Source organism: Arvicanthis niloticus, chromosome 21 (genome assembly GCF_011762505.2).
Source record: "Arvicanthis niloticus isolate mArvNil1 chromosome 21, mArvNil1.pat.X, whole genome shotgun sequence".
Taxonomy (NCBI): Eukaryota; Metazoa; Chordata; class Mammalia; order Rodentia; family Muridae; genus Arvicanthis; species Arvicanthis niloticus.
Genome location: NC_047678.1, coordinates 16,546,426 through 16,557,496, shown reverse-complemented (window position 1 = coordinate 16,557,496; position 11,071 = coordinate 16,546,426). Strand labels below are relative to the sequence as shown.

General features: G+C 40.8%; 1 protein-coding gene across 1 annotated transcript in view; it reads right to left on the bottom strand.

Moving 5' to 3' along the window:
• Positions 1-4,698: 4,698 nt before the first annotated feature.
• The window catches only part of Xrn1 (5'-3' exoribonuclease 1), a 97,705-nt gene continuing 91,332 nt past the window's right edge, over positions 4,699-11,071 (bottom strand). The window contains exons 38-42 of the mRNA XM_034483748.2: positions 9,905-10,080; positions 8,014-8,127; positions 7,539-7,701; positions 5,670-5,830; positions 4,699-5,018 (exon numbers count right to left, since the gene is read on the bottom strand). Of these exons, the coding sequence (XP_034339639.1) occupies positions 4,719-5,018; positions 5,670-5,830; positions 7,539-7,701; positions 8,014-8,127; positions 9,905-10,080 (914 nt within the window). The 3' untranslated portion in view covers positions 4,699-4,718. The remainder of the gene's footprint in view (positions 5,019-5,669; positions 5,831-7,538; positions 7,702-8,013; positions 8,128-9,904; positions 10,081-11,071) is intronic.

Here is an 11,071-nt window from a genome sequence, read left to right as displayed (position 1 = left end):
GTCTTCCCTTTGCAATTTTTAATAAAATACTGCTCTGTCTAAGATCTAAGGAGAAATTCCAGTTACTTACAAAATAGTTACATGACAAAAGAAATCAAGATAGATATGTATGAAATCACACTATTTAAATGAAGCAAATATTAAACACTTTGATACACAGCACACCACCGATTACTCAGTGTCAAGTGAAAACACTCAGAAGTAATTTGTGCAGCAAAAGAAAATGTAAGATACTTGAGGCCAAGAAAAAAAAGCTAACAAATAAATCCAGTTGGCCAATGGTGGCACATGCCTTCAATCCTGACACCTGGGAGGCAGAGGCAGGAGGATCTCTGTGAGCTTGAGGCCAGCCTGGTCTACAGAATGAGTTCCAGGACAACCACAGCTACACAGAGAAACCCTGCTTTGAAAAACAAGACAAAAATCCAACACACACAGACACACATATACACATAGATACACACACCTATAACTGAAAAGGAAAGGCAGGATTAATAAAGCTTAAAGCACACTGGGCCCGGCGACATACTCTGTAACCTCAAAACTCAGGAGGTGGAGGCAGGACTGAAGGGCTATGTATTGAGAGAGAGTGGAGAGGGGGAAAGAGAGACAGCCTGAGTGAGCAAGTGTTATAAGGACTTACAGCAGGCTTCAGAGTAAATTCTCATCCCCATCATTTTGAGAGAAACAGAAGAAGAACTTGGCTTCTGACTCCTAAGCAGCTACACAGACCCTTGCCTTCTGTAATCATTGGCAGTAATGGGCCAACTGGTGGGGAAATTCACGTCCTCAGCTTCACTACGTCAAAATGTAGTCTAGAAAGCAGTCTCCTTCACCTCTGCACTTTAGACCAATCATTGCAGAGCAGGGAGTTTTCACCCAAAGGCACAAAGATTCTCAACATTCTTGATGCTTCAACTGTTTTCGCCTAGCATGTCTCTGAGAAAGGACACGTGCTGTGATGGTTAACAGCGGGTCTGCCTGTCTGCTTTTCCTGCTGCTGGAGAGCGCTGCTGGTCTCCAGCTGTCTCTTCCTGTGTGCCCTGGCAGAAAGTGAGGGTGCCTAACAGGAATATGAATTAAGTCAGTCTGAAAAACACTAAATACTTAAGCTTTATTTTCTTCTAGCAAAGGGAGTGCCTGTAAAAAGGAGCACTTTGTTGAAAACAACAACCACAACCACCACGACAACATAAAACTCACACAAAGAGCTGCAGTTTGAGCCCTGTCACTATTTCTAAAAAATAATGATTCTTTTTTTTTTTTTAGTGACTGATTGTTTAAAAAAAAAGATACAGAAAGAATGCCTTTCATAGTAATTTTTAACAGAGTCTCTTCTATAGTGAAAGAACACTCTGTAAGCAAGAGGGTACACAGAACATTTATCTGGGAAGAACTGTGATACCTGCCTTCTCTGGAGTTCTGCCATATAAGTTGGAAACTAGATAAGTACTATGAAAAATATGTGCTGATTCAAAAAGAACAGATAAGTAAAAAGGGCACAAAGAAAGCGACCAGTTCATTTCCTTGAGCTAAGTCAGTACATTAAAGTCTGCAAATAGTACGGATCTCACCTGTGTTCTTCTCTTCACCTCCTCCCTAGAGAACCAAGAATCTAGAACTGTCTGGACACAAGGTGAGCATGTGATCATACGTACGGAAATGAAATACAAGGAAAGAGGCAGCAATACCTTCATTCACTTCGTCACCGAAGGAGGGAAATACCTCCAGTCTTCTTTACTGGCCGATTTTAAAAGTAAAGAGAATTTTTTTTCAAACAGGGTCCACATAGCCCAGGCTTGCCTTGAACTCACAGTCCTCCTGCTAGAGATAGCTTCCAGAATGCTGGAACTAGAGACGTGCACTACCATGCCCAGAGAAGGAAAATCTGAGATTTAAACTGATGCTCAGAGGAAATAATGTTTGGGTACAACTGAGGTTGAGATATTTAAGCCTTTAGTCTATGCAGTCCTTAGGTCAGTTAACGCACTGACCAGGTAATGTACAAAATTGTGAAAGGGAGCCATGGAAGAAAAGACCCATCTTCAAATGAACTTAATTAGCTTAACAAAGAAAGACTTGTTGAACAAAGATATTTACAATAATTTCCAGTGAGGAGAGGAAGGCTTAATCAAATAACTTTTCTAGTTACACAGAAACAGACGATCTGGGGAAACGGTTCCTTCTGTGACCACAGTGCACCATTTCTATCAAAGGTTCTTCAATTCAACAGCTGACTGAACATACTTTAAAAGCTTGAGAGTGGTTTCAGACTGATTCATCCCAACAGGGAAAACTATATGGTTACCACAGCCCAAGTATGTCTCAGAGATGTGCTCCATGAGAGAGATCCAGTGTCCTTGCAGCACCCTGCTGCTAAGGCAGTCTTGTCCTCTCACATCTTACAGAGGCTGCATACTTCCTGTGTTTGGACTGGGATGCTGAGGGGAGGGGAACAGAGAGTGTGCCACCGCTCCCTATCTGTCAGTACGGAATCCTCTCTTCTTTCCTTTGCAAGCTTGACCCTTAGACTTTATTTATTTTTAAAAGGAAGGTCAAATACTCTTCCTGGGTTTCCATATAGAATCACTAGCTCGCTGTCATGCTCAGACTTTAGAGAAACATCTTAACAGGTTCAATGGCATTGTGTTTACTAAATTTCTCATGGAATTTTCAGAATAACTTCCTCTGTGTTCTACAGGGGCATGGTTGTACACCATGGTGGATTCATCCACAGGAGTGAGTGCATGGACAGTAAATGTAAGTGAGATAACAAACACTACACACTTTAAAGGTCTCGGAAGGAGGTACCATAGCACTGTCATAACTGGACTTCCCCTTGTGTCTACAATGGATGCTTCCCTTGAAAACAGAGTTTGTGAGCAACAAAGACAAACACTGAGAAGGGCCTTAGCCTTCCCACGGTGCCCCAGTGCATGTGAGGAGTACTGCCCACTGACACACAGCTCAACTTCTGTTTTGACAGAAAACAAAGTTACAGAAATTCACATGACCATAGAAGTTAAAGATAATGATCATTTACCTCTTCCACTAAAGGCACTACTAGTGTACACATATCCTGCCATCGTTAAAAAACACTGAAATCAGCAGAGAAAGGAATTCAACATCAGCATTTTAAAAAACAGTAAGACCATTTTAAGACTTATGGCAGAGTTTTCAATGACCTAAATTAAATCACACACAATAAGCAGCTCCATATAAAGACTGGTTCCTACTTTTTAAAAAGTCTGATCATTTTACTCTTTAAAAATATAAGCATATCACAAAACTAAAAGGTAAATATATGTTTATATATAAATGCACGCCCTGATGTCCTTAAGAAAATATTATAAATTCCAAATCATTTCAACAGTGTGAACACCACACACCCATGAGTGACATGCAGAGACAAAATGTGACATCACAGAGTAGTTCAGCAGGTGCTACAGTGCACAACCAGAATGGGACAGGCACTAACAATGTCCACAAAAAAAGACATCTTGGAATTTTTTAGAAGTTTACATTTTTACCAGTCCCAGGAAGCTCTACACATAGACCCACATGAATTTTCACATATGTGAAGTAAGCAGAGAAAAAGCCACACAAGGGGGTGTGGTGATACACGCTGGAATCTCAGAATGCAGAGGACTGCCATGAGTACCAGGCCAGCCAGGACTACACAGCAAGACCCCATCTCAAAAGAAAAAAAATATCAAAAAGCAAATATAACCCAAGAAGCCTAAAAAAAGAATAGCAATTGACGTTCTGTACTGTACTCTATTTGAAGACTGATTTGTAATCACTGTACCCTGTAGATTTTGAAACTTAATTTTATTAGGAATTCTGAATGCTGGTTCTTGAATAATCTAAAAAAAACTTCGTTAATTTTCAAATCTAGATTGTTATTTCTAGTCTGAAGCAGTCAAATGAATGCTCTGGAGACTCTTCTAAGGTTGCTTTGGTACAAGATGCAGAACAAAGCAGCACTGACCGCACCAGCCAGCTCCAGGGCTCCATGGCCACGGCCGGCATGTATGCTGGCTCCACAGCATCTGAGGGACTGACTTTGGCAACAGACTGCTGTGGACAGAGTACGGGCCACTCTCTTAGTCATGTTGCTCCATCATTACAAACAAATAAAACCCATACTTAGGAAATTACTAGGCCTAATTCATGCTGTATTAGTTATCCCTCAATAATAGTGTAAAAAAGCTTGTCATTATGATAAGATAATGACTAATTTATAGTTCAAGGACCCTTCCAATGAGGAAGCCAATGGTCAGAGTGGTACATTTCAACATTTAGACCACTCATATTTACTGTAGCTTTTGGCTTTTGAAGCAAGGTCTCAGGCTGGCCAGGAACTCACTATGTAGCCCTAGCTAACCTTGAATATATGGCAATCCTTCTGTCTCAGCCTCTCAAGCACGATGTTCATAGGTAATTACCATGCTCAGGTTGATATTTATTTTAATATAAGATTTAATTTTCTCTTCTTTTACAGCTTTATTGAGGTATCACTGATGTACAACAAATTGCACATATATAAAGTGCACAATTTGATATATAGTCTTAAATAGCATGAAAAGTGCCTGATAACTTAAAAATAAAAAATATTTAATCTAAACATATCCTAAAATAGTACATTTCTGACACATAGATATCAATTTATAAAAAGGTAGATGGAGATAAAAGAAATTAATTCCCAGGTACCAAATTTATTCAGAAGATTTAGAAACGCTAAAGTTGACAGCCAGTTTTCTTGATTTCCTTCTTGAGGAGCTTGGTGCTGACCTCTGGTGGGACACAACATGGCCTTGGGAGGCAGTTTCAACATGAGAAGACACAGGCTGAGGAGCAGCCTGAGAGGATGTGGAAGGGGCTGGTGGACTTTCCTGTGGAGTCATGTCAGTGGCTTCAGAAGACCCTGGCTTGTTAGTCTGAAGTGGCGTGGCTTGAGAACTCTGGGCCTCCTTGTTCTCAGAATTCTTTCTGTTTGCAACTCTTTTTTTGGTAACCTTTGAGGAATAAAAGCATTATTAACTAATTATCTAGCAATCTACACACACACACACACACACGCACACGCACACGCACACGCACACGCACACGCACACGCACACGCACACGCACACGCACACGCACACACACACACACACACGCACACAAAGCCCATGTCAGAAAATACCATAAACTAGGCCATGGATATTTGCTAATCACTGCTGATTTTGACTTCCACTTATTAAATAGCAACAAAATATTTATAATAGAGGCTGAAGAGATGGCTCAGTGGGAATCTGAATTTGGCTCCCAGTACCCATGTCTGCTGGTCTCTAACTCTGCTTCAGGGGATCCAATGTCTCTGGTCTCCCAGGGTGCCTGAATTTGGGTAAACATACTTTCCCTCCTTGGACATAATTAAACCAAAATAAATCTTTAAAAAATATTTATATTACTTGCTACACTTAGTATTACTTATTAGAATATAAATTCAGACCAGAGAGACCAGTCTAGTTCATTCATACAAACAATATTTCTAGTCAGTACTGGTAAGTACTAACTAGGTAAGTTTTTATCAGTAGTTTTGTTCTGAATATTATAAAAGAAAAGAAAAAGAAAAAAAGTAACACTGTTAAAAAATCTATAATTTTCTTTCCAGCAGCCCTCACCTGCAGAGGTATGAACTGATTGTGCACTCCGCCTGGCATCCCTCCAGCCAAGGGCATGGCTCCAGGATATGAAGGACAGTGGAAGGTATTCCCAGCAACTGGCACTGGTGGTCTCCATGGCACTGAGCCAAAGATATGTGACGATGAAGGCATTATATTAGCTGTAAAATACCAATATCCAGAGAGTTAAGACTCCTCTCTGCTAGCCCTTCTTAGCTTCTCCAGCTCAGGCGGCAACTCTAACTGCTCTTGTCTCCTGTACCAGTCATCCCTGGGCTCCTTTCTTAGAACCATGAACTAGCTACAGAAATGCAATTATCCTGATGCTGGCCTATAGAGGACAGTGTACCAATGCTGACATGACCTTTAGGAATGGTTGTAATTATGGGACTTGGAAGAAGCTGGACTTGGCCGTGGAATCATTTTGGTTCCTTTAGAAGACCCTGGCTTGCTAATACAAAGTAGTGTGGACTGAGAACTCTGGCCCTTCTTATTCTCAAAATCCTATTTGTTTGGTTTTATGACCACATATACGCACTTGAAGTATAGAAAAAGTATAGAAAAGACTTAAGAAAGTAAGTATAGACTTAAGAAAAGACTTAAGTAAGTATAGACTTAAGAAAGGTCTGGGAACAAAGATCACAAGGCTCTCACCTTACCAAATGCTAAGTGGCTTCCACAGTGAGCACAGCATATAAAAAGCTCCGAAGCTCAAATTCTGAAATATAATCACTTTCAAGGAACAGGTAGAGTTTCTTTTCTATTCTAGCACTGTAATTCTAGGACTTTTTTTTTTGGCTACTGGAAGCACACTGAACTGGTGATCCTAAAACTATTTGTTTCTCTGAACTACTTGAAGAGCTTGTGAAATGCAGACTCCTATTCAGAGTGACTAAAATCTAGTAAGCCAGACTACTGAGATCTCAGAAATCTTTGTATGGAGATCACAGCACAATCTGTGGGGCTCAGTTCTCTCAGTCCACCATGTGGGACATAGGATTTAACTCAGGCTGTCAGGCTTTGCAGCAAATGCCCTTACCTCCTGAGCCATGACTCTAATCCTGGTATTTTGAATTTCAAAGCAATCTATTTTTCTTTATTATAATGTTGCTCCTTTCATTCTAGAGATGCATGTCTTTTAATTCTAAGAAATTTTAAGTTTGTTTCCTTCCTTCCTTCCTTCCTTCCTTCCTTCCTTCCTTCCTTTTCTATTACTCATGTATTCCTCTGGAGTTGCCAATAACTGTTCATTCACTGACACTGTCTTCAGATCACCTCACCCCCCCACCCCCTCCCCCTTTGTTTCTTTTTGTTCCGAGACAGAGTTTCTCCGTGCTCTCCGTGCAGCCCTGGCTGTCCTGGAACTTACTCTGTAGACCAGGCTGGCATCAAACTCAGAGATTTGCCTGCCTCTGCCTCATGAGTGCTGGGATTAAAGGCGTGCGCCACCAGTACTGGCTGCTTTCAAATTTCTAGTCTGCTGATACTTCTTTTATCTATTTATGCTCAGAAGTTTTGTTTTTAAAATTTCTTAAACATAGTTGGGGGGGGGGGAAGGTAACTACAAGTTGTATGTTGTAAACTTTTTTGATTTTTGAAGATAGTTCTTTAACTGGATGTGGTGGGTGTCTTAACCAGAAGATTGAGGTAGAAACTAGAAATTCAAAACTAGTCTGGGTTACATGAGACACTGCCTTAAAAAAAACAATAACAATCAAATCCCAAAACACAAAAATCAACATACATGTTGATTATGCATATATACACAAAATGTAATTTAACCCCCCCCCAAACACAATGTGGTCCTTAAAAGAATTTAGAGAAAATAAGAATCGAAGGATAAATACTTAGAAAAGCAAACCACCTTACCAGTAGGTTGGGGAAAAACAGGAGGAACGGCTCCAGGAGGGACGGTTCCAGGAGGGACAGCTCCAGGAGGGACGGCTCCAGGAGGGATGGTTCCAGGTGGTACCGCAGGAGGATAATTTGTAAATATTGGTGGAGGCAAAGGAAAATTCACACCCAAGGAGCCCTAAGGAAGTATTCAAAAGAAATGAGACAAAACAACAAGACCTTTCTTTCTGCAGAGACTAATTGAGTCTAATAAGCAGCCTGGAGGGAGAGCTCAGTGGTTAGCACTTGCTACTCTTCCAGAGGATGGACGTTTGATTCCCAGCATGAATGTAGGCCTCAGAACATCTATAACTCCAGCTCCAGGGGATCTGACTTCCTTCTTCTGGTTTCTGAATATGCGCGCGCACACACACACACACACACACACACACACACACACACACGCTCTCACATCAATTTTAAAAACTTAGAACTCATGAATTGTTCTCACCAGTTGTTGTAAAGCAAAAAGTGCAGCTCTCTCCTTGGCTTCACCTTCAGAGTGGCACTGCGGCCCATGTACCAGTAAGCCATTAGACAATTTTACCTGACAAACTGTCATTGTCTAAAAGAAAAAAACAGATTTCCGTAAGATTATCTGTCTAGGAACCCAGTTCCTTGGACTAACAGCAGGATAATCTTATCTAAGTTTCAGGTTTTCAGGAAAAATTTTAGAATTGTGCCTTATCTTTCTTTTCTTAAAAAAAAAAAAACAAACAAAAAACCAAAAACAAAACAAAAGAACAACATAACAACAGAAATCAAGGTCTTTCTATGTAGTCTCCTAGTCCTAGAACTCTCTATGTAGAACAGCCTGGCCTCAAACTCACAGAGGTCTGCCTGCCTATGCCTCTGAAACCTCTCCCCACAAAAAATGTAACATTAAATTTGCCATCTTAATAATTTTTCAAGAATACAATTCAGTGGCATTACAAATATTAATAATGTTATATTACGTGTCACTACCACCATCTATCTCCAGAAATCTTTTTATTTTATAAACCTGATTCTAAGCTGGGCAGTGGTGGTGCATGCCCTTAATCCCAGCAGAGGAGGGGGATCTCTGAGTTTGAGGCCAGCCTGGTCTACAGGGTGAGTTCTAGGACAGTCAAAACTACACAAAGAAAACCTGTTTCAACGCCCTCCCCCCCCCCCCCAAAAAAAAAACCCAAACACCAACCAAACCCCCAAACCAACCCCAAGCAATTAACCAAACAAGGAAAACAAACAAAAACATAATTCTACACTCATCAATCAATAATTTTCTCTTCCATTCAAGCCATGGAAACAACTATTTAAGTACATCAGACATGTGGTTTGCTTCACTAAGTATCTATGGGCTCACTCGTGCTGCAGTACATTACAATATCCTTTTAAAGTTGAATAATATCCACAGTTTGAGATACATCAAATTTACTTATTAATCATACCTTAACGTAGACTTTTTTTCAAAAAAAAAAAATTTTTTTTTGATGTAGACTTCTATGTTCATCTTCTACAAACTAGGCCATTATAAATGTAAAGTGCAAACCCTTCAGGCATAGTTTCCTTTTTTTTTTCCTAGATGGGGTTTCTCTGTATAGCCCTGGTAGTCCTGGAACTCTGTAGACCAGGCTGTCTGGGAACTTGCTCTGTAGAGCAGCTGGTCAGAGATCCACCTGCCTCTGCCTTGAGTGCTAGATTAAAGACATGCTCCCACTGCCCTGTAAGACTTAGTTTTCTTTTGGGTATATATTCAGAAATACAATTGCTGGAGCACATAATAATTCTATTCAAAAAACAATGCTTGGAGATAGGATCTTTTAGACAATTATTTATTTTTATGTGTGTGTTTTGTCTGCTTATATGTCTGTGCATCATGTGGGTGGAAGAACAGACAGACAGCCCTTCTGACCACTGAGCTATCTCTCCAGCACCTGGAGACAAGCTCTTGATTATGTAGCCAGACTAACATCAGCCTCCAGTGTTGGATGATAGGTATGTATCATGATGTCCGGCTATATTACTTTTTTGAATTAGAAATGTCTATTTAAAGTTTTTTTTTTGCTCACTTTTGAGTTGGGTGTTTGTGTCAGTGAGCTGTACGTGGTATCTTATCTATTCTGTTGTTACAGTGTGTGCCTCTACATGTGAGGCCTTGAGTTCAAATCCTAGTTAGTGCTGCTAAAAAACAGCAACAACTTCCCAAACCACAAACAAAACCACAACCTTACACTCACACAAATGCAAACAAACCAACCTCCATACCACTGCACTTTTTTTTTTTCTAGCTGAAGATTTTCAGTCAGCTCTGCTCAGTTAAAATTTATATTTGTGTAGGTATCAAATGCAGCATACTATACCTGTGCTGTTCGCAGAAAGGAGAAATGTGGTTGTGACATTCCAACAAGGGAGCAAATTCGAGAAAGCTCAGTTACTGCTGTGGACGCAGGAGGCACCTGGCCAGGCCAGCACACACTGTCCACGGAGGCCACATTTTGGTACTCACTAGTAGCACGAGGCTTGTTCATATGACATGCTATCAAGAAAGCAAAGGGAATATGCACATGAATGAACCGATCTCGGACTGTAAGGGCTGGTGGTTTGAGTAAGAGCGGCCCCATCAGCTCATCCATCTGGATGTTTAGTTACAGGAGTGAGCCGTTTGACAGGATTAGAAGGGTTAGAAGGAGGGCGGCCTTGATGAAGGAAGAATGTCTCTGAAGGTGGGTTTCCAAAGCTCAGGAGAGGCTCAGTGTCTGTCAGCCACTGCTCCAGAGCCGTGTGAGGGACCCTGATGACTAGGGACTAAAGCTCTGAAACTGTTAGGCAAGGCCATAAACATTTATAAGAGTTGCCATGGTCATGGAGGTCTCTTCATAGCAAGAGAACAGTGACCAAGCTACCAGTTATTACAGTTTTATAGGAGATAAAGAAGAAAACTACTAAATGGTTAAAAACAACAGGCTGGGTGGGCACGGTGGCTGACATCTGTAAACCTGAAGCAGAAGGACTGCCATCAGTTTGAGTCTAGTCTGGAATACAAAATAAGATTCTGTTTTCAAAAACCAAGAGAAAAGGTTAAGAAATAATTGCCAAGGCATAAATCTAGATGGTTATAGTTTATAAATGATAATTACTAAGATAAACATTTAAAAACAGGGTATAATGGAGCACCCCCGAACAAAAGTGTACTTCAATGAAGAATTAATTTAGCCCTCTTTTTTGAGACAAGTCCTCTCACTATGTATGATGTAGAGCTTACTTATGTGAGCCCCGACGCCCTCCAATTCACAGAGATCTCCTGACTCTGTTCCCAGAGTTCTGGATTAAAGGGGTGTGCCATCATATCCACCTGCTACGTCCTACTTTTGACTGAGCTCATGAAACTTAAGATTTCCTTCAGACTTGTTACACAGTCCAGTCTGGTCTTGAACTCTTTATCTTCTTGCCTCCGCTTCCCAAGGGCTGAGAGTATAAGTGTGCTCCAACACCCCACACCTTATGCAGTACCAACTGAGCAGCTATAT